The following is a 22,345-nucleotide window of genomic DNA, read 5'->3' as shown; positions in this document are numbered from 1 at the left end:
CCAAGGAGGTGGTGGAGTCATATCCCTGGAGGTGTCCAAGAAATGTGTGGACATGGCACTTAGGGACATGGCTTAATGGCCATGGTGCTCTTAGGTTGATGGTGGGACTCGATCGTTTCCAACCAAAACAATTCTATGCTTCTACGATGACTGACAAAGTAGTCTTTGCCACCAAATTAGCCTGGCCCTTCTCAGAGCACTCGCAAGACCTCGCAAGACCTCTCCAGCCACTCTGCCCCGCTTCCCTCTTTTACCGCTGCCGCTTCTCGCCTCCGCCACCCCAGCCGCGCAGCTCCACGGGCTGTCACCCCGGGCAAAGGCAACCGGGGGTGGAGGCCCGGCCGCGAAGGAGGAGGAGGAGGAGGCGGAGAGGCCTGGCGCGGCAGGAGGCGGGTTCCCCGCCGCGCACCTGGGTGCAGCGCCAAACACCGACGTGCAGCACCGAGCACCGAGGCGGAGCACCGAGAGCCGGCTGGCCCCGAGTATGGCGCGGGAGCTGAGCCAGGAGGCCGTGCTGGACTTTCTCTGGGCAGCCGGGGGCCGAGCCCCCAACACGGCGCTGCTCCGCCACTTCCAGCGCTTCCTCCGCGACCCGGCGCTGACGGAGCAGCAGCGGCAGGAGCGCCGCGAGTACTTCAAGAGCCTCGTCAATTCCCTGGCCACCGTCCGGCCCGCCGCCGCCCCCGGCGCCTCCAAGGACATCGTCCTTCGCCGCAGGTACCGCGACCTCCTCGATGAGGAGCTGCCGCCGCCGGAGGAGCAGGAGCAGCGGGAGAAAGAGAAGGACCCGCCGCCCCGACACGACCCCGACCGGCGGCGCGGCCCCTCCGGGGAGGCGGCGGAGAAGCGGCCGCCCGGTGGAGGGCAGCCCCCGGGGGCCGCCGTCGCGGGGGGCTGCTCTGCCCGGGGCCGCGGCGGACCCTGCTGCGAGTGCCGCCGAGCGCTACGCGCTGCCGCTGCTGCCGCTGCTACCGCTGCCCCGCCGCCCCCCCGGGCGCCGGCCCCCGCCGTGCCGCCGCACTCCCGCTCCCAGCCGCCGCCCCCTGCTCAGCCGCCCCCATACCGGACCCGGCCGCTGTCCTCGGGCCCCTGGGCGCTGCACCCCGACGGACCACCGCGCTCCCGGCCCCCGGCTCTGCCGTCGGGTTCTGGGGAGCTAGCCCCCACCGGGCCGCCTCGGTGCCGATCGCCTCCGCCGCCTCCCGCTGGGCCGCCCCCATATCAGACCCTGCAGCAGCCCTTGGTTAGACAGTCCCAGTCCCAGTCCCCACTGCTTCCCGCCGGGCCAGCCCCGTTCGAGTCCACGCCACCTAGAGGGTCACCGCCTACCCAGTCCCTGCCACTGCCACCGGGACCCGGGGTGCTGCCTCCCGACAGGCTGCTCCAGCCCCGGTCTCCGACACAGCTTCCTGCCGGGACGCTCCTGCCTAAGTCCCCCCCACCCTCAGGTGGCCGAGTGGAGCAGCCCACCCTCCGGCCACCCCAGTCCCCACAGCCGCCATGGGACCCCAGGGTACTACCCCCCACCAAGCCACCCCCATCCCGGTCCCTACAGCCACCCCTCGCTGAGCCACCTCCATTCCGGTCTCGGCCGTTGCTGTCCGCCCCGGGGGTGCTGCCCCTGTCCCGGTCTCTGCAGGCACTGCCCTCCAGCTCCTCTCCACCTCCACCGCTGTTCCCAAGCCCAGATGTTCTGCCTTCCACCAGGCTACCCCCATCACAGTCCAGGTCCCTGCAGCAGCTCCCCACCAGGCCATCCCCATCCCTGCCGCGGGGATCCAGGGTGCTGACCCTCAACGGACCAACTAAATCTCAATCCCTTCTGCTGTACCCACACCAACCCCTGTCACTGCCATCAGGTCCTGAGGTTCTGCCTCCCACCAGGCCACCCTCATCCCATTCCCCATCACAGTCCTCTGCCCAGACATCCCTGCCCCAGTCCCTGCAATCGCCTCCTGCCAGCCCCTCCCCATCCCAGTCCTTGCTGCCAGCTCAGGGCTCTTCAGGGCCCCAAGCCCCCGAGAGCGGCCCTCCACCACCGCTGCCTGTTTTCAGGAGCATCAGGTGCCAGCTTGCTCTGTTGGACGGGCAGGGCATCCCCCCTTCACTACCAGACAACTGCGGGCGGCAGCCCCGCACCATGCCCTCCAAGAGCTCCCCAAGGAGCACCGCAGGCCGGGGGCTGTCGGTGCCACTGGGGCAGCGGGAGCACGCCTGGCTTGTGGCAGTGTCAGCGGGGCGCTGGGCTCGGGTGCGGGAACTCTTCCTGGAGGAGCCAGAGCTGGCCCTGAAGCGAGACTTCATGTCGGGCTTTACTGTCCTCCACTGGCTGGCCAAGCACGGCGACGGGCCGGGACTGCAGGAGCTGGCGGCAGCGGCACGGCAGGCGGGGCTGGCCCTGGACGTGGATGCCCGCTCGGGCTGTGGCTACACTCCGCTGCACCTGGCTGCCATTCACGGCCACCAGCTCGTCATGAAGGTGCTGGTGCTGCAGTTGGGGTGCCAGGTGCAGATACGGGACAGCAGCGGGCGGCGGCCCTGGGAGTACCTGGGCAGCTCCACGTCGGGGGAGATCTGGCAGCTCCTGGAGGCACCCCGAGGAACGATCATGTTCCCCACGCAGCCCCTGGCTCACAGCGTGTCCTCCGACAGCAAGGTCTCGCTGTCTGCTGGCAGGGCAGCTCTTCCTGCTTGCCTCAGGCCACAGCACGGCCATCGAGCCAGCGTGGAGAGGGACTGAGAGACAGCTCCCTGGCATCCCCTGCCAGCCGAGATGGGCAGTTGGGGGCCATTCTACAAGGGGAAGCCAGGTGGGCAGAAAAAAGCTGTGAAACAGATTGAAGGTTTTGAAGAATGTACTTCTAAATTATTCCAATGAACCATTGCCTGAGCTTCTGCTCTCCCTTCCATTTCTTGCTTTTCTACCTGGGAGAAGATGCAACAGCTGCTGGAAGCAGGCAGAACCCTTGCTGGGCAAATCACATGAACCCCACAGGGCTGCTGGGTGCAGCTGGAGCCACCAGCATCAGTCAGGACCATAGGTTTGGGGTCTCAGACTCAGGCATGAAGCTCAAACCCTGACCCTGATCAGGGCAGAGCATTTGCTTTCACTTACAGTGACAGATTGTTGTTGGTCCTGGGGTTTGCAAAACACTTGTTTACAGCACCTAAATTCTGGGGAGTAGCTGAGACTGCATCCCTCTGTAATTCCAACAGATTAAGGATGAGTCCCACTTGGAAAAATGCAGTTGATCGAGGTCCAGCCTTCCAGCAAATGTCCTCAGAGAGTGACTGGCTGTGGCAGAGGGTGGCAGAGCCCTGAGTGGAGGAGGGTGTAACGCTCACCCTGTTCCTCAGCACTCCTTGCCCACCAGCCCATGCAGGAAGGAATGCAGCACAGCACACACAACTGCCCCAGTCTGCACAGCAGCACAGACACCATCCCCTCTTTCCTGCACCTCCAGTTCCTTTCCTCACACCTAGGAAGTGGTACCCATGCTGTGGCCAGAGCCCTCTTCCCACACCTGGGAATGGAAAGTGTCACTACAGGAGTCTGCACTGGGCAGGAAAGGAGATGTGCTCTGCCGTGGGTCCCAGGCTTGTAGGGGAAGGCAGTTTCATAGCCAGAGTTGTATTTCCCCAGGTGGAGATGCTCAGTGCCATCATTCCTGAGAGCTTACAATTAACAAGCTGGCTTTAAGGAGCTCATTAGATTACACAGGTGCTGTAAGGTACTCTGCTCTCTGATTCATCATCAATGAGCTTCTAAGCAGTCAAAAATGCAGTAGGTTATTCTTACACCTAACCTGCCTCTTCTACAGGTCCTTTGTGAAGGCAGGAGGAGGCTGAGATACACAAGCCAGGGGTGCATCACTGCCTGATTGATGCTCCTGCTGCTGGGCAACCCTAAGCACAGACCTAGTGGGTACCAGTGCTTGTGGAACTAGGGCTGCTGGTTCTCCTTCAGTGGAGGAGGCTGAGACACTCTGGGGCAGACAGTGCAGGAGGTGGGACTGCTCATGTATTTGAGGCATGTGCCTGAATGCCTGCAGTTTCGGGGAGGAACGGGAATCAGGGCAGCAGAACCTGACCCTTGCATAACCTGCATGCCAGGGAATGCCTCGAGTCCTTGCTCAAGCCCTAATTGAGGGCTTCACTTTGCTTGGGGTTTACTAGAGGGAGGAACTCTTCCCCACAGAAGGGAAGCTACTCTGCCTGACTCTGTGGCCACAAAAACTTGTGGCTTTTTCCCAGTCTGGTTTTCTGCTTTCACAGGGGAAGAGCTCAGTAAGCCAAGGCAGTGTCCTGATCATTGCTCCCTGAGAAGACAACACAAGCTTGAACTCGTAAGAAATTCAGCTCTGGGCTATTGGCATGGGCTTGTAGGGAGCCCTCCAGGACACCCCCATGGCAGAAGTAATCCTCTGTATGGCCCATCCACTTGGCTCCAGTTAGGGGTTATAGCCTAGATCAGGGTCACTAAAGCCTTCCATGACCCTCAGATAGAAGCTCTTACAAGCAAGCTGTTGGCAGGGACTATCAGAGATGCCACCAGAGCCTTTGTTTACAGTGAGCTTCAAGGAGGAAACCCCAAATGAAAGAAATCTGTGAGTGGACTAAACGTGTCTGGTGGAGAGCACACTCTTGCTCCACAGCCATCTACAGCTTCCACAGGTAAAAGGTTTTCCCCTTATTATCTCCAGTGCTGCCAAGACAGAGAAGGACAGTGATGCCTTGGCATTCTCACTTTACAGCCTCTCTATGGCCTTTCTCCGTGACGCAAATCCAAGTGGCACTTTTTTCCCCTGCACTCTATTGAAGACCTTTGTCTGTCATCTCTTTCAGAGCAGATTTCTCTCCCTAGCAGTGTTTAGTTCAGCAAACAACTGTGAAATAATTCTGTGACCACTGTTTGCTCCACACAGATAAGCTGATTTCTCCAGTTTTTAAATGATAAAGTAACTCTTAGGAAGTTTGAAACGGAAACTAATCCTTTTCCTACTGGATCCAGTGTGCATTCACTCATGTGTAACCCCCTAGGATTACTTAGGACTTCTTGGACTGCTGGTACTGGTAATGCTGCACAGCTCTCACACCACACTTCTAAAAGTCTTGTGGGAATAACCACTCTTTTATCCCCCAGAAAGCCTCATCCTCCAAGTTTTCTGCTGGTAAAATATGTAGCAGCCAGGGTAAAACCCAGCCCCAGCCCACTGTGGAGGGCAGGGACGAGCCTTTCATCAGCCATGCCTGGAGGAATCACACTGCTGCCCTGGAGAATCAGGTATTGTAGGTTGTTCCCCAGGAATAATCCATCCTTGGACACACACATGCAGTCAGAGCATCCTGTTTGCAGAGCACTCCTGACCTCCTTATTACTTACTCATCAGCCTGCCTGGCCCCTTCCATGCCTGTGCCTGCTGCTGTTTCCTCATTGCAGGTGGACGTGGCTCACACCCAGGCCTGGCATCTGACTGCACCACCCTGAAACATAGAGCATGGCATGGATTAGTACACAGCAGGACTCTGCCCTCTCCTCTCACTGCTTTGGAAAACAAACCTCCCACTGACAGCAGAGGATGATAAAGTCCACTTCTCCAAAGCTTATCTCTAGCCAACTGCTTTGTCCTCTGAAAGCCATGTCCTTCAAAGGAGAAGGTGGCTTTTCACATAGTAGCCTTTGCCCATCACATACTGTCAAGCCTGTGAACTTGGTAAAGGTAACCCTGGAAGTCCCCTCCCTTCTCACCACCTCCCTGTTCCTGGGACAGATGCCTTCACACCTACTCATTAAGCTGCTGGATGTGGACAGCACAGGAGAGCTGGAACTTTATCTGTATTCATGTGGCTTCTCTTAAGGTCTTGGTTATGTTCCCAAACTGTGGCTCTGACTGGCTTCATGCTGCAGGCTTTTCTACCAGAGGCTGTGCAGGTGAGCTGGCAGTCTGATGTCATTGCCCAGCTACTGCTGAAGTCTCTTTGTTAGTCACCAACTGTCCTTTGCCCATAGGGTCTCTATCACTTAAGCCCAACAAAACAGCTTCTGAAAACATCAGTCCACAAGCCTAGTGCTTAAGCCAGCTGAGGGAGTGAAGCCAGCACTGATGGGGAGTGTGTCAGTTTGAGTCCCCTTCTGTGGCAGAGCTGTTCTTTGAAGATCTGAAGCTCCTCCTGCTTTCTGTCTGAGAGCAGCTTCGCCCCAAGTGTACACTGAGCCTCCCAGTCTGAGGGCACAGCCAGCTGGTAACAAACTGCCACGCTGGAGGCTGGGTTTGTCCCCAGCCTCTGGAGAAGAATTCAATACTAGAGTGATGGTGAGGCTTCAGCTCAGACAACCCCAAGAAGCTCACATGCAATTCAGTGTTCTTGGGCCAAGCAGATGAGCAATGCAGCAGAACATTGCTAGTTTAAGCTAATGACCAGGCCACCCCTTGTGTCACAGCACTTTCTGAGGCACTGAGAAAGAGAACTTGTAGAATTAAACCCACAACACATTGAAGAGTCTTTCACACAAAATGCAGTTCCCCCTCCTACTCTGACAACTTCCAGTTGACTTAAATTGTTTACACACAACTCCACAGTGAGAGGAATGTCTTGCATGCTTTTAACTAGTAATGAGACAACCCCAATTGCTACTAAATCCTGTTACAGCTAGAACTGCTCGTGACTACATTTACTGCAAGTGGTACCAGATGGCAGGTTAGCAGGCTGGATTTTACAAGGCAAAAAAGAATCAGTTAACTGCAGGGTTTTCTGCAATCTGAGTTTCCACATTGAAATGAGAACTGTTAGCTCACCATGGGAAAACAAATGAATTCTTTGGAAACCGAGTCCCATTGCAAGGCATTAAAAGCTGAACTCTCAGTTCAGCTAAATGAATATGCCTCATCCCCAATGTCAGAATATTTAAGCAAACAAAACTTGTCTTACTACTAATAAACAGAAAAATAAGTTGATTGTGTCAGCTCATAGTATTCTAGCAGAAATATTTAATGCTAATATACCAAACCAAGCTACCAAACCACTGTTGTTTACTTTCAGCATATGTGAAAAAGTCTTTATTAAATGAAATTGCCTTCAAAAGTCAAACCCATTGAAACAAACAATGGAAGCCTCCACCCCACAAACTTCTAAGAGTACCTAAGAACTCCCAGCATGCACACATCTGGAAAAAACAAAGTGCCTATAGCCTCAGTTCTGAGTGAGACCTGCTTAAGAGCAGGCTGGGAAAGGCTTTGCTCTTATCACACATTGTGGTTTTCTGCTGAGGTTAGAGTCTTGCTGGGGCTTACCTGGAGAGCAGCAGGATGGCAAAGTAGGAAGGAACTAAAACTAGGTAATTTTCTGAGGGCTGTTTTGTGGCTAAAGGGATAAGGCTGTGTTTTAGTTGTGTTAATTTTGGAGGACAAAAAAATTGACAAAATACAGTCAACAGATTTTTACCTTACTGTTAAGGAAAGCTTAAAAAGGATAAATATGGGGGTACTGCACAGGGCAGAAAATCAGAAGGAACCCCCTAAGTTTTTTCCAAGGGTTGGTGAGTGGGGAAAAAGTGATGCAGTTCTTTGTGTGACCTCAGGGTTGGCTCTGGCTGACGGTGGGAGAGGTGTTGCAGCCTTGCAGAGGTTAGTAGTTTGGTGCCCCAAGTGCTGTGGGTGGGACACATTACTCCCTCCTTGGAGGTGTTCAAGGCCAGGTTGTATGGGGCCTTGAGCAACCTGGTCTAGTGGGAGATGTCCCTTCCCATGGCAGGGAGCTGGAACTAGATGATCTTTAAGGTCCCTTCAGGATGTGTCAGAGCAGCTTGCCCCTTGCTGCTCTATATACTAGTTACTGCTTGAAGTGTTTTCCTTTCAGTTTTCCTGGGAGACAGCTCGAGGCTTGAGGAATGTTCTTGTGGATCTAATACCAGAAGAGGTGTTTTATGGTCTTTAACACAGCCCAGAGTATTCTAGTGAAAGTGGAATCAGAAGAATTTGCACTAGTGAGTGTCTCATGCCCTGCATTCCCTAACTCAGCAGGGACCAAATGCCTTTGCAGAGCCAAGCACAGAGCAGCCCTTGGCACCCAGTGGCCAAAGTCCATATGGGAGCTGCAAGCCACTGGTAGACAGAAAAGGGTGCTGAGGAGAAATGGGATGGCCTTGAGTCCTGCTTATAAGAAATGCTTCTCAGGCCTTAGTGTGGAGTGCTACTGCCACAAGGACACAGGGCTGTACTCCCCCCAGTAACAAGCACTTTGCCTTCCTTATCTCCCTGGTGTTTCTCGTGCTGCCTGGTGATGGTATCTCCAGTGTGAGGATTTGGGCTGCTCTTATCAGAGGTTAATGAGTATGTGGGGCTGCTCCCTTTGGCTAAAGGGCTGACAGCAGCCTTGCTGGTTTGGCACCTTGTCCTTGGCTACTAGAAGCCAGCACTTAGCACTGTGGTTTGTTCCTTCTCCTGGCCCTAGAACAGCTGATAAGGGTGGGGGCAGGGTTTGTCCTCAGAGCCAGGTGGTTTTCCAGCCTGCTGGTGGCTAGGAAAGACAGTGTGGCTTCAGAGCAAAACCCAAGGCAAAATTGCTCCTCCCTTTGCAGCCTGCAGGGCTTTGGAAGAAGATATGTGGAGGCTGGGGGCAGCCATGGTCTGTCCCCTGTAGTGCTTTCCCCTCTTGCAACTTCAGTCTCCCTGTGACTCTCTGCCTGTCAGTGTGGAGTATGGTTCCGTATCCCTGCCTAGCTGTGCCAGCACCTCTGGTTCAGCCCACACGTGCAGCCATCTGCACAGGCTTGGCTACCAAGATCAGACCCTGGGCTAGGACCCTGACTTCATGCAACCATAGAATGGCTTGAATTGAAAAGGACCTTGAAGGATATTTAGTTCCAACCCCACTGCCATGGGCAGGGACACCTTCCAATAGACCAGGTTGCTCAAAGCCTCACCCAGCCTGGTCTCAAACACTTTCAGGGGTGAGGCATCCACAGCTTCTCTGGACAACCTCTTCCAGTGTCTCACCACCCTCACAGTAAAGAATTCAAAGGCTTGACCCTCCCAAATTCCACTACATCCTGTGTCTGGGTGAGACCATGTTCCTTACCCAGTGTCTGTGCTTGTGCCAAGTGGCATCAAGTCACCCCAAAGGCAGGAAGATCCTTGCTAGGCATGTGCTGGGTATTACTGAGGAGTGTAAAATGCAAATCCATACAAACACTGGAGAGGGGTTAACTCTGACATATGAAAACATGTCTAAAGCAGTCCAACTGACTGCAGAAATAATCTTGCTCTTTTCCTTCCTAGACAGCTCCTTGTGTTAAAATACTTCATCAGCTGACTTTCCAGCTCTGAGTCATCACATCAGTGGCAGAGAAGGTAAAGCCTGGATCTTGTTTTAGCATCTTCTATTTATTTAGTTGCTTGTTTGTTTATTATGCTGGAGGTTTATAAGCCCCAAGCCTGTTAACTTGCATTTGTTCTCATCACCCAAGTCCTGGTCACCACAGTCCATAGGCAAAGGCAAATGTACCACAGCACAAGGAGACAGCAGTTCACAGCAAGCCCAAGAAGCTGACAAAACCCATCAGAAACCCATATAAATAAAGCTTCTTTTCTGGAGAGGGGAGGATGAGCAATGTTGTTTCATAACATGTAGAATATATATGTCCAAACAAATCTGTTCCCAGGAGAAGATGAGGCAGTGCATGGCACTGTGCATCTCATTGACTAGATGTGGCTTCAGTGTTTCAGTGGGGGGAGAAAGCTTTGATAAATACCATCGATAGGTGGTCAGGCAGCCTGGCAGCCCTGTCTGCAGGGTAAGACACACAGATGGGCAGGGAATAGGATCACAGAATCAGCACAGAATCAGAATCATGGAATAATAGAATCATAGAACCATAGAATCATTGAATCATCAAACCATAGAATAGTAATCATTGAATTGTTGCAGTTGGAAACGACCTCCAAGACCACTGAGTCCCTCTACCAACCTAACCACCCTGGCCATTAAACCATGTCCCCAAGTGCCACGGCCACATGTTCTCTGAACACCACACTTGCAGGTTTTCCTTTCCACAAACAATAGATCTGACTTAGTCATCTGCTGAGTGACACACTCAAGGGAATTGCAGTTCAGGAGTGATTTGCATCTGATTTGGATTTTTTTGTCTCCTTGCTTTATAAATACTGAACAGATGATTCAAGGAAACATCTTGCAGCTCTTCCCTCTCCTCGTTTTCTCGTTGCTGCCTCCCAACAAGCTGCTCCTCATAGTGCTTACCCATTGATTTGGTTCCAAGAGGAAGCACTTACACTGCCATGTACAACATGTAGCTTCCTGCACTAATGAAGAGAGGAGAGCAACTACAAATGCTGTTTACTATGAAGGTGGTGAGACACTGGAAAGGGTTGCCCAGAGAAGTTGTGGATGCCCCATCCCTGGAAGTATAAAGAGCAAGATGGATGAGGTTTTGAGCAACCTGGACTAGTGGAAGGTGTCCCTGCCTATGGCAGGGGGGGTGGAACTAGCTGACCTTTGAGGCTCCTTCCAACTCAAGCCTATGACTGATTTAATGTTGGATGGTTTTTCAGCTGCTGGATGGTCTGTGCTGGAGGTGAGCATCAGTCAGTGATCTGTGTGTCCACAGACATAGCCTCTGCAAAGTCCTGTTCTTCCTGCTTGTGGTCAAAGGGCAGGACAGATGTGCTGGTGCTTCCCTTGGATGTTGGTATCTTGGAGACTTTGGCAGGTGTGCTGCTCATCTGTCCTGGGGCTGAGATTCCCAAAAGTGCTGTGGGATTATGTGCAGGAAACTGTCAGACAGCTGCTTCCTCTCTAGTGCTGAGCATACCTGGCTGCAGACTCACTTGCCATGGGAGGGCAGTGCCCTAGAGTGGAGTCTGCCACCTTTTGCTGACTCTGCATTAAGGTAGCCAGCTGTGTTTGTGCTCCCCATGGGACCCGAGGGCATCCTGCAGCCCATGGCTGAGGCCTTTGGCATGAGTCATACTCTCCCACAGTCCTGCAGTTTGCCAGGGTGAGAAATCCTGTCTGCCCTTCTTTTTTCCCTTGCATCCTGCAGCACCCAAAGCTTTCCTCTGCTGCCACATTCCAGCATGCTGTGGCCAGAAATCTTTGTGTGAAAGCACCCAAGAGCTGCAAGAGAGCACCACAGCCTTCAGGGATTTAGGAGCAGGGTTTCTGATCTGCCCACTGTTAGGTAATGATGTCCTTGCTGCCAAGAGAAGTTACTGAACTACACAAAAGTGTCTTTCTCAGTGTGTATTTCTAACTGGCTATTTCTTCTCAGCTATCAGCTGAGATGTGACCTTCCAGCCAGATGAGACGACAGTGGGAGACAATCAGATGATCAGATGGTCTGCCTGCATTTGATACTGATTTACAGCTGCTGTGTTAAAGAGATCCAGCAACGTTAATCTTCAACCTGAGTGTTTCTTTGTCTATTGCACTTCAACTGCCAGAGAAGATCAGAGCTCATCTCTGAAGCGAGGGAGCCCTCATGACCCAGAACTCATTGCAGCAAGAAAGCAGTGAGGGAGAAGGGGGCAGGCAGGAGAAGGAGCTTCACCCCAAGTAACATCACTTTGAAAGCCCTTTGGTATTTTGGGGCTCAGAATGGGCAGTGTTAACATTTCTTCAAAGTTTGTTACAGCTTCTTCTTTCCAAGGCACTTTCCAAGTGCTTATTGACAAGTTTCTTTTGCCTACAATTGCATTTAGGAAACTGGAAGCAGCTTTAATACAATCCCTTCTCACTGTGGGTGGCTCAAAGGAGACAAATTCTGGCACACACATGTTTTTGTGGGATAGAACTCCAGATGGCTTGAGTTTCTAAACCACCCTGGCATGCTGTATGTGCTTTACATCAGGCTAGCAGAGAGCTCTTCTGAATCAGTCCGGTTTAAGGTTGCTGGAAGGCTTCTGTGGACACTGGGCTGATGCAGAAGGCTTGGTCCCATCCTACCCAAAGTCATTGCGAGGTATTTCCCACATTGAACTAAGCAAAACTCCAAAACAAGAAACTGCTTTAGTCTTTCAGTCCAAAGGAAATTTGTCTCAGAGACTTTGCAGGGAGTGACCTAAGGGAAATCAAGCCTTAAAAAAGTCATTAGGGGAAAATAGAAAAGGACCAACAGATATTACTTCTGTCAGGTGCCGGGGAGCTGGTGCTGGGGAGCTGGCACCAGTGCCCTCTGTGTGTCTGATAAATGGAGAAGGTGGAAGGGGTGACTTGAATACTGCTCTTACTGGAAACTGAGGTTATGCTTGCCAACAGATTGCATCAGGTTGGAAGGGACCCTTCAAAGGTCATCTTGTCCAACCCCCTGCACTTCTCCTGACAGCCTGAGGATGCACAGTCCTGGCAGTGTCACTGTACCACAGATGGGTCTGTGGTTAGCCACAGTGGCAGAGCAGACAGCTCTCCAGCTTCAGACAGAGCCTGGTGTGCTGTTGCAGAGCAGGTAAGTGATGCTGGCACCAGGGAAGAAGTTTGGGGAATGCACCTCCTCTACAGATGCCTTGGGAAGTGTCACATCAGCTCCAGGGACCTCCAACTCCTGTGCTGCCTCTGCCTTCTAGCCCTGCTGAAGCCAGTCTTGTGTCAGATGATGGAGGAAATAATGTCTCCTGATGTGTCTACTGTGACAACACAGATCCAGTCCTTTGGCCTGGAATGGGGAAACCTTTCAGAAGATCATCCCAGGTTTCTTGGAAAACCCCAGGAGCTTCAACTTTATGGATGGCACTAAGTGGTGAAGGCTGGTTTGTGAATAGGAAATGAAATCAAGGCTAGCCCTCCAACCTGTGTGCAGTCACCAGTCATGGCTCAAGATTAAAGCTACCTAGAAGGCACACTCCAGTGATGACCCTTCTCCACAGACATCCCTTTGTAACCAGAACAGGATGTGTTCCTTGAAAACATTCTCCTCTTGCTTCAACCACATAGAGTCCAGACCCAGATAAGCAGCTCTCCTGCCCTGCTACCTTGAGGAGGGCAATGCAGATGTCCTCCCTTCCAGCTTTCCTCACCCCTTGCACACCATGCAAACAACTTCAAGGCTAGTACAGATTTGAGTCAGCTGGTTAAGGATAGGGAAAGACAGAGTTCACCATCCTCCTCCTCAGCCAATCAGGAGTCACAAATCAAACCCAGCTTGTCTGGAGGTAGAGCACAGGAATATCTAAGGCTTGGGAAGTGCTGCTATCCTACTGTGGTATCCCAGTGCAGAGTGCTGCCTGTTGCAGAAGTTTGCAACGTGGTCATAGATGTAAAGTTAACAACAAGGTTGTTAAGAAAAATAAATACTGTAAAGTGAGAGGGCTGGCAGACCTCTGGAAAACACACACTTGGAGGGGCAGTGGGGCAGCACATAGCTTTTTGGTGCTGCTTTTATTTTTGCTTTTTGCTGCTTTTCACTGTTTCTCCCACCCTGTGCTCTTGCAAGCATAACTTCAGAGGAGAGATTAATCTCCCTGCTGCCTGGTGAGCTGCAAAGAGGAGGAAGAGATGTACCCAGAGTTGTTAAGTTTAGAGTAGTGGGGACCTCCAGTGAGGAGCAAATGTAAACAGCTCTGTTGAGATGAGGCAATAAACTCAGAGGAGAAAGGCATGGGGAGAGGTGCTGGAGTGAAACAAGTCCCAGATAAACAAGCCCCAGTTCTGGGTAGTTAAGGATTCGCTCCAGTTAAATCTGGTCCACTGAGAGATGAGAAAGACACAGGGATTGTCAGCTTGGGTCAGTGTTAATGAGGCAAAGAAAACGATGAGACATACTTTAAATCCCACTGAAGGGATCAGCAAACTCCTTTCATCACTTGGAGATAGTGCAAGGAGTTCTTTACAATTAACTTTGGTGTATAATTAACCTGGAATAGAGGTGCTTCCCTTTTAATGCAGGGGAAGCTGAAATGAGGAAGCCCTCTGGGGTAAAAACGCTGTAGTGATGTGTGACCATGCAATCCCAGCTGGCATCCATGGTGGACTGGACCTTCTGCCCTTCTTCCTGCCAAAACCTTCCCTCTGAAGCAGTGTTTTGGGAGGCTCTGTGCCTGCAGGCTTTGGGAGGGCCTCTCAACCTCCTGCCAAACTGGACTGTGGCTCCTGAGTCATCGTTTATCTTCCAGGAGCAGGCTAAGGATTTTTCTTGGGAGTCTGGCTCTACTTCTCTGGGGTCTCCAGACCAACCCTGAAGTTTTCTCCATGGATAGCATAGGCTGGAAGACACCACGGTGGTGAGAGCACTGTTTTAGCCAGCCATGTATGGAACCTTTGGTGCAAAAGGGTCCAGAGAAGCTGTGCAGCAAAACTCTTCAGGGGGTTACGACTGCAAGAGACAAACTAACACACTGTGGGAGAAACAAGGAGATTCAGAGACTGCAGCAAGATGTGAAGCCTCTTGCTTAGCTACACCAATGAGTAACTTAGGATAGAGAAGTTGTGGATGTTCTTCAACATGTGGCTTCCTGGGCTAATGAAGAGAACGGAGCCACACTGGAAAGGGTTGCCCAGAGAAGCTGTGGGTGCCTCATCCCTGGAAGTGTTAAGACCAAGCTGGATGAGGCTTTGAACAACCTGGTCTAGTGGAAAGTGTCTCTGTCCATAGCAGGGGGTTTGGAACTAGATGATCTTTAAGGTCCCTTCCCACCCAAGCTACTCCATGATTCTACACATGGCACCAGAAGCTGCCAGTGTGTGTGTGGGTTCAGTGCCAGATAAACCAGGTGCAGATACTGATGTGCTGGCCTCCATGGGCTGGAGAACAGACCACAATACTCAAGTTACCAGCAGCAGAGGTGTGTCCTTAGACCTCCCAACAGCAGGGGTAAGCCATTTCTAATGACAGCAGTGATTAGTCAGGGCTGTGACTTGCCAGGAGCCAGGGTGTATTTCTCTTGTGAAAGATCAAACAGAGTCACCATCAGCATGCGACATCCTTTGGGTGTTTACATTTTTCTCAAGCAGATCTGGGGCATTTCTGGGGAGCTGTAAGAAAATCAGACTGGCCACCTGTCTGGCTGCAGCCTGTGCAAATCAACACATGAATTAAGGATTTGGGCTGGGGACCTGCTGCTGGACAGGGCCCTGTGCCCTCAGCAAGGCTGGATGCAGGAAGGGCACCCTTAATTTTCTCCACAGAGGAAAACTCTTCTGGGCATCGCCCTCTGGCTGAGCAGGAGATGACTTTTCTCCCTTTGCTTCTGCCAGAGCTGCCTGGTGAGTGCAACACTCTTCCCCAAAAGCATGTGGGACAGCAGTGACTCCTAGCAGTGGGACCTAGAGGTTTTCAAGATCCATCTGGCTGTATTCTTGCGTGGCCTGACCTAGGTGACCCACCTTGAAAGGGGGGTTGGACTTGATGATCTCTGGAAGTCCCTTCCAAACCCTACCATGCTATGATTCTATGACCACAACACTATGCACTGTGTACTCTCCCTCAGGACCTGTACAAATTGCAGCCTCTTGCTATGGTCCAGGTAAAGCTAACCTGGGCTCCTCTCTGGATTACGTCTTCTAACCCAGAGTTTCTTCTCAGAGCATCACCTGCTGGTCCCGGCGTGCAAGAGCAGCTTGCGTAGGGCAGCATCTCTGCTTCCCCCTCAAGGCTTTTGAAGCACACTCCAACCCTCTGCCTGCCTGCTGTGAGAGCTTTACGTGTTTCCTTAGGCACAAAACTCCCATCCCAGGAGGCAGTGTGTCAGGGCTGGGAGTCCTCTCTGCGGGCACTGTGAGGTGGCCTCTCCCTCGCGTTGTGCAGAGTGGCTGGGGTCACCCTTGAAGGGGTGGGGCTGGGCAGCCTGTCTCCCTTTACAAACCATCTGAAGGGGAAGGAGACCCACTGGGGAAATTTCTGCCACTTTTTCTTCTGCCTCCTCACCACTGGCTTTAATCCCTAGGAATAAGGGAGGGCAGCTGGCATCTCAGCACTGTAGTGTGAGAATAAGCACTTCAGTGATTTCGCAGGGCTCCGGCCCAGGGGTACTTTAAATCAGGGGCAAAGGGTTTGTTGCTAAACCAACGAGGCTGCCAGTGCAGAGCACTCGAGGAAAGCAAACAGCGCAGTCTCCACAGATTGCTAGAAAGGTATTTCCCTGTCTGAAGGAACAGGTCAGAGGAGGAGACCTCAGGCCAGAAAAGCAGCTCAGAAAGCGTGTCAGAAGGGAGTCAGAGGGGCCAAGGCTACGGCATTGCACAGCCCCAGCACCGCAAGTCCCCTCGCCAGCAGCTCTGTCTCCAGAAATGCTGCAGCACTGAAAGGCAGAGAGAAGTCTCCAGGGACTTCCCAGAGCTGAATGGGAAACAGCTCCAAAAGCCCAACCGCCCCAAGAGAATTTGCTCAGCCCCTCACGCGTGGCAGCGAGCAGGGCAACAACTGCAGAGGAGCTGAGGCACACAGACAGCAGGCGCCTAAAGCCTCTCCAGCACATGATCCCAGCCAGCACCGTGCTGGAGGCTGGGGCACAATTAAGGTGGAATTGCTTGGGCCTTCTCCAAAGTGTCCACAGAGGGGCCTGTTCTCAGTGGTGTTCGCTCCCTTGCACCAACTCTGCTCCTGCAGTTCAGCCCTGGCTTCAGCAGGGCTCCCGTTTATGCATTGGGTGGCCAGGGAGGCAGTTAGAGGCGAGAGCAGAACTTCCAGTCAGCATTTTGCCCTCTGTTATACACCCAGGTCACAGGGCTCCAGCTCAGGCTCCTGACTTTTCTAGTTCAGATGCAGCTCAGCTTCGGTGCACTCAGCTGGGATGCTGAAATGCCATGTGAGTGTTCAGAAAGGGGTGCTGGGGATACTGGGGGCAAAGGATGATGTCAGGAGTCAGGATGCTGTTCCTGCCACTGCAAACATGCTCTATGAGGTTCCTGCAGGGCAGCAGGATTCCTCCTGCCACCCAGCCATAAATTCCTGGGCTGTTTCTTAAGCTGCCCTTCCTGAACTTATCTGCAGATAGGTATCCCACAGGCTAGTCATGGCTTAACTTGGTAGCACAGGGCATTTATATAGCAGCTCTGGCTGAAGTGGGCTTGTGAAGCTGCACGTCACTAATGTCATAGAACCAGAGAATTGCTTTGGCTGGAAAAGACCTCTAAAGATCATCCAGTCCAACCATCAACCCAGCACCACCATGGCCACTAAACCATGGCCCCAAGTGCCATGTCCTCACATTTCCTGAACACCTCCAGGGATGGGGACTCCACCACCTCCCTGGGCAGCCTCTTCCAATCCCTGACCACTCTTGCAGCAAAGAAACTTTTCCTTATCTCCAACCTAAATCTCCCCTAGCACAATTTCAGGCCATTTCCTCTCCTATCACCCAAGACTAGGGAGATAACAACCCCCACCTCACTGCAACCTCCTTTCAGGGAGCTGTAGAGAGCAATGAGGTCTCCCCTCAGCCTCTTTTTCTCCAGATTGAACACCCCCAGTTCCCTCAGCTGCTCCTCTCCATCCCTGTTCTCCAGACCCTTCACCAGCTTGGTTGCCCTTCTCTGGACACATTCCAGCACCACAATGTCCTTGTTGGAGTGAGGGGCCCAAAACTGAGCCCAGGATTCAAGGTGCAGCCTCACCAGTGACGAGTACAGGGGCATGATCACTTCCCTACTCCTGCTAGCATCATGTGTGAGGGAAACTGAGGCACAGTCCTGAGTTCCCTGCATCAGCTAATCACAGAATCATAGGATCATTAAAGTTGGGAAAGACCTTAAGATCATTGACTCTGACCCAGTCACACAGACCCACAGAGCACTGCAGCTGCTCGACCTTCACCTCCCTGTCCTGCATGACAGGGAGCCGTGCTGTGTGCTGTGAAGGGACAGAGTGGAGGGGGAAAGCAGGCGTTAGAGAGGAGTTGGGAAAGCAGTCTCCCTTCGTGCTGGCTGCACTCAGCCCTGCCCAGCCTCCTCTCTGCTAACAAAGCATTTCTCTTTTCCCTCTGGAGCCTTCTGCAGCTGGAATGGAACCAACAAGATCCTGCTACTTTTCAAAAGCCACAGCCTGAATTCTCACATCTAGGGGAGCACTACACAATCAACCTTAACTTTCAGGCAGTTTTAAAATGATGATGTAAAATACAACAAACTCCTGGGCCTTCATTTAAGGGCAAATAGTGAGGCTTTGTGCCCAGGGGCTCCTGTCAGTCCCAGCAGGCAGGAGGCTGGGCTGGGAGGATGCCTACAGACATATTCTCAGTCACTCTGCAGCAGTAACTCGAGGAGTTCAGCCCTGATTTTAGGCAGGGATCACTTAACAAAAACCAGGCACCTCGCTGCAGGCACAGAGCCACACTCGGGCTCCCGGGACAAGGGCCAGCACAGGCTGCAGAGCAGCTAGGAGAGCTTACAGTAAGGATTTCTAGGATCACGCAGAAGCAAACAATCACCAGCTTTGAAAAATCAGGCACGTCCTGCCTGCAAAGAACAATATCAATAGAGATCTCCTGCTGCCCACTTTAAATGGCTGGGAAAGCTCCAGCTGTAACCGATCCCGTTCTTCCCCCTCCCTCCACCATGTGATGGTCTTGCCCAAGTGATTTAAGCTGCGGGAGCTCAGCGCTGAGTCACGCCGGGTTGTGGAGCAGGGGCTCGGGGGTGTCTTGCCTGGTGGGGCTGGTGTCTGCAGCATGGAGCAAGTGAGTGCCTTCTTCACGCTCGGCTGGTGTGCCAAGCAGGACTAGTGTTGGGCTGTGTGTGGGGTTTGGGCTTGGTGCCAGGGGTAGGAGGAGGGAAGGATTAGCTGAGAGGAAATGCTGCCGTGATAGATGGCTGTGGGAGGAATTGTTAGGGCTGATCATTCCCTATTCCTCCCCTCTAGCACGATGCCTAGGTGGGGAAGCTGGTCTAATGCATGTCTGTATCCTTCAGTACTCCGAAGGTTTAGGGACATTGGCAACTTGACAGTTTGAATGTCTTTTTTTGCCCCTTTTTTTTTCTTTCCTTAAACTTTGTATCCTCCTTGGGGAAAATGCCTTTTGGGGCTAGTGCTGGGCTAACTCCTAACACAGCAGCAGAGGCAAGCAGGCTGCCCCTGCCTTTCCCTTCCTCGAAAGCCCCCCAAGCACTGGGGCTGTTTCAGGCTGTGCTCCAGCACTGCACTAGAAATGGAGCCAGAAGGCAGGTTAGAGCTGTGAGGATAAGCAGCTCAGCGAAACCTGACCTGAGCGTGGGCAGAGCAGGCTGCAGGACAAGTACTGGTGGGGCTGGGTGGTAGTCCTTGAGGAGCACTGCAGCTGCTGGGCATGGGCCTGCAGCAGCCAGGCAAGAGCTAGCCCAAGGAAACAGCCTAACTAACTGTAAGTGAGAGTGACTTGAAAGTCAAGGCCATTAAATTCGGCTGACAGCTATAGCTTGGTTGGTTTGGCTTTCTCCCCATGCATAGTGAACTAAACCCAACCTGCAATGGCTGCTTCCTCTGTTTTCTGCTCTCCTTGCCATGTCTGGTGCAGGGTTAAATGGAGCCCAGCATCACTGTACTTGCAGCACAGGCAGCAAGAGTGGTCTGAGCTAAGCCTGACCCTGCCAAGCAGCATCTTCCTCTCAGCTAAGGGAGGCTGGTGAAGTTCAAGTGCTGTTCTGGGGGAGTGAATAACCTGGCTCTAAGGAAGGGATCAAGCCCTCTCCTCTGCTGTGGGAGCTTCCCAGGGAGGTTGTTCAGCTGTGCTGGGCTGCAGCCAGCAGTGGGCTTCACTCATCCCTCTCTCTGTGTGTAGAAGTCAAGGCAAGAAGAGGTTTTGGTGGCTCCTGTCGCTTCCTAGCCAGGGAAGGAGGGAGACCTAATGTTAGAAAAGCTGCTGGGTCTGCCAGATCTGGTTTGTGCCTTGGCCCAAGCATGGCTGATGGTCTTGCCTTGGGACACACTAACTCCTGTGGTTTGGCCCTGCAGGGACTGGTGGTTACTCAGCTGGACATCCAGCCTGGTGAGTGCATCAAGGTCAAAGGGAAGATCATGTCTGATGCCAAGGGGTGAGTGAGGAGATGGCAACTGGGCTGATGTGGCTCTGGGAGAAGCCTGAGCTCCTGCTGTGGTCAGCTGGAGCTGCTGCCCAGGCACCTCTTTAGCACTGCCTTTGTTTCCCCAGGTTTGCTGTCAATGTCGGGAAGGACAGTGGCAACCTCATGCTGCATTTCAACCCTCGCTTTGACTGCCATGGGGACGTCAACACCATTGTCTGCAACTCAAAGGAGGATGGCACGTGGGGTGAGGAGGACAGGAAGGCTGACTTTCCCTTCCAGCATGGTGACAAGATTGAGGTGAGGCACCAGGGGCATGTGCACAGAGCACGAGGGATAGGGACGCAGCTCTTGAATTTGTACCTCTGTGGTGGAGAAGGAGCAGGCATCAACAGGGGAAGAATCTTGCAGCCAGAGCAAACCAACCATCTTGACCTGCTTAAGTCAAAGCCCAATGGCTCAGGTGTGATAAGTGCCTCTCTCTGGCCTTGCTTTGCAAGCCACAGCAGGAAGAGCAATTCAAACACTGACCCAAGACTCAGACCGGCTCTGTCCCATCCCTTTGCAGAAGCTTGGAGCTGACCTTTGGGCAGAGCAGTTGAGCCTCCTGCCCTCCATGCCTCTGCTGGGCAGGGAGGAGGCTGAGCTAGTGAGCATGGCCACCTTGTGTCCTGCCCCCAGACTGGAGGTGGTGTGGAGCTGTGATGTGTCAGCCTTCCTTCTTGTGGCTCTCTGCAGATCTGCATCTCCTTCAACGAGACTGAGGCCACAGTGAAGCTGCCCGAGGCGGAGTTCCAGTTCCCTAACCGGCTGGGCATGGAGAAGATCGAGTACCTGGCTGTGGAGGGTGACTTCAAAGTCAAGGCCATCAAATTCAGCTAACAGCTATAGCTTGCTTGGTTTGGTTTTCTACCCCCTGCATAGTGAAATAAACCCAAACTTGCAATGGCTGCTTCCTCTGCTGTCTTCTGCTCTAATCTGCTTGCTCCTGTGTGTGCTACAGGGGTGGGCAGTCTGAGGGGGATGTGTCCATCTCTGCCTACCCTGCAGCAAGTTACACCACGTGCCAGGCTGAGCATGACTTGCTGTAAATAAAAGCCACTGTAGCAGTAGTTGCTTCCTTGACTCAGTTTGCTGCAGCAAGTGGGCCCTGGCTGTTTGGTTCCTCAACTCTGGGACCAGTCCCAGCTCAGACAAGTGTATGTTGGGCATGCAGTGTGGCATCTCTGGCCAAGAAGTGCCCCTCCTGTCTCTGCTGGGGATGGGGGGCAGACAGGGAACAGGGCATGGCTTGTGCTCTTTAGCTTTGCTTTCCAAGAGCATGCTCAGCAGTTGGGTGCACTGCAGGCTGGCACTAGTGTGCTTAAGGAGCAGGGATGGGCAGGCAAATTGGGCTAACTGCACTTGTCAGGGGGAAAGATGGAGAGAAGGGAAAAGCCTGGGAGTGAGGTCTGCAGAGGATCCAGCTGTCTGTGCTGCACTGGGAACTGAAATCTTCACACTGTCAGAGACCCAGGGGTATCATGCTGTACTGTGAAGTCAGTCAGGAATGGGTGACAAGCTATGCAGCAGTGTGTGGGTCAGTGTCTCTAAACAGTTGTCTGTGAAGCTCCAGGTGTAGTTAATAAGATTACTGGGGGTATTAAATTCTGAGTGCACCAAGCACAGCTAGGTGCAGTCAATCAGACACAAGGAAGAAAAACCTTAGCTTTTGAGCAGGAGAGGCTTCATTTACTCTTTGCTCTGCTCATGCAATGCTTTGGAATGTGGCTGCTGCTGCCATTCCCCAGCTGTCTGCTGGCCATGCCTACCCAGGACCAGGCTCAAGCTGGGATGACTGTGGCTTTTGAAGACCTGATGACAGGTAAAGAAGTGAAGTGGTGGAATCTGACTCCTGTGAGCTAATCTCTCTTGGCAGGGCTGTTCTAGACTAGGGCTGCATTTGCTGTTCTATGAACAGCTGAGCAGTTGGGCCAGCTGCTTGGCCAGGGCCAATACCACTCTGAGGAGCATTTCAGCCATTTGAAGGCTTTTGATGGAGAGGCTGACAGGCTGTGAGCCTGTTGCTGCCCTGTCAGCACAACTGCTGCATGGTGGCAACGCTGTCCAGATCTGTAGTGCAGCAGCTGCCTCAGAGCCTGAGTGATGGGGGATTTGCTTTGAGCTTTGGAGGATGGACTCTCCTGCTTTGATGTCCTTCTCTTTACTGACAACCCTTGATATGGAGGCCTTGCAGCTCTGCCAGAGGGGCATGAGTTTGAGCTGTGTTTTGTGGGCACAGATATGGTGACTGTGGATAGACAGGACACTTCCCCCTCATTGTGCAGAGCTGATGCAGCTAATGATGGCAAGGGGCTTGGTGTGCAAAGAAGCAGAGGCTTTCTGGGCACCTGTCCCTCTAGGG

The 22,345-nt window shown here is 52.9% G+C and overlaps 2 protein-coding genes across 2 annotated transcripts; both read left to right on the top strand.

The window, feature by feature from the left end:
* The first annotated feature begins 484 nt into the window (after window positions 1-484).
* Window positions 485-2,740, top strand: SOWAHB (sosondowah ankyrin repeat domain family member B). The gene has a single exon (XM_009895968.2). The coding sequence runs from the start codon at window positions 485-487 to the stop codon at window positions 2,738-2,740; it is 2,256 nt and encodes a 751-aa protein (XP_009894270.2).
* Window positions 2,741-18,501: 15,761 nt separating this feature from the next.
* Window positions 18,502-20,891, top strand: LOC104310327 (16 kDa beta-galactoside-binding lectin). Its single transcript, XM_009911746.2, has 4 exons — window positions 18,502-18,623; window positions 19,874-19,953; window positions 20,070-20,241; window positions 20,680-20,891. Exons 1-4 carry the CDS (start codon window positions 18,615-18,617, stop codon window positions 20,821-20,823), a joined length of 405 nt encoding a protein of 134 aa, XP_009910048.1. The 5' UTR covers window positions 18,502-18,614; the 3' UTR covers window positions 20,824-20,891.
* The last annotated feature ends 1,454 nt before the right edge of the window (window positions 20,892-22,345 follow it).

Source organism: Dryobates pubescens, chromosome 24 (genome assembly GCF_014839835.1).
Source record: "Dryobates pubescens isolate bDryPub1 chromosome 24, bDryPub1.pri, whole genome shotgun sequence".
Classification (NCBI taxonomy): Eukaryota; Metazoa; Chordata; class Aves; order Piciformes; family Picidae; genus Dryobates; species Dryobates pubescens.
The sequence above is the reverse complement of the archived record's forward strand: the minus strand, read 5'-3'. Positions and strand labels throughout refer to the sequence as shown.

Coding starts and splice junctions, on each gene's coding strand:
- SOWAHB (XM_009895968.2), top strand. CDS start 485: ATGGCGCGGGAGCTGAGCCAGGAGGCCGTGCTGGACTTTCTCTGGGCA.
- LOC104310327 (XM_009911746.2), top strand. Junction 19,954..20,069: donor ATCATGTCTGATGCCAAGGG/GTGAGTGAGGAG, acceptor TTGTTTCCCCAG/GTTTGCTGTCAATGTCGGGA. Junction 20,242..20,679: donor AGCATGGTGACAAGATTGAG/GTGAGGCACCAG, acceptor GGCTCTCTGCAG/ATCTGCATCTCCTTCAACGA.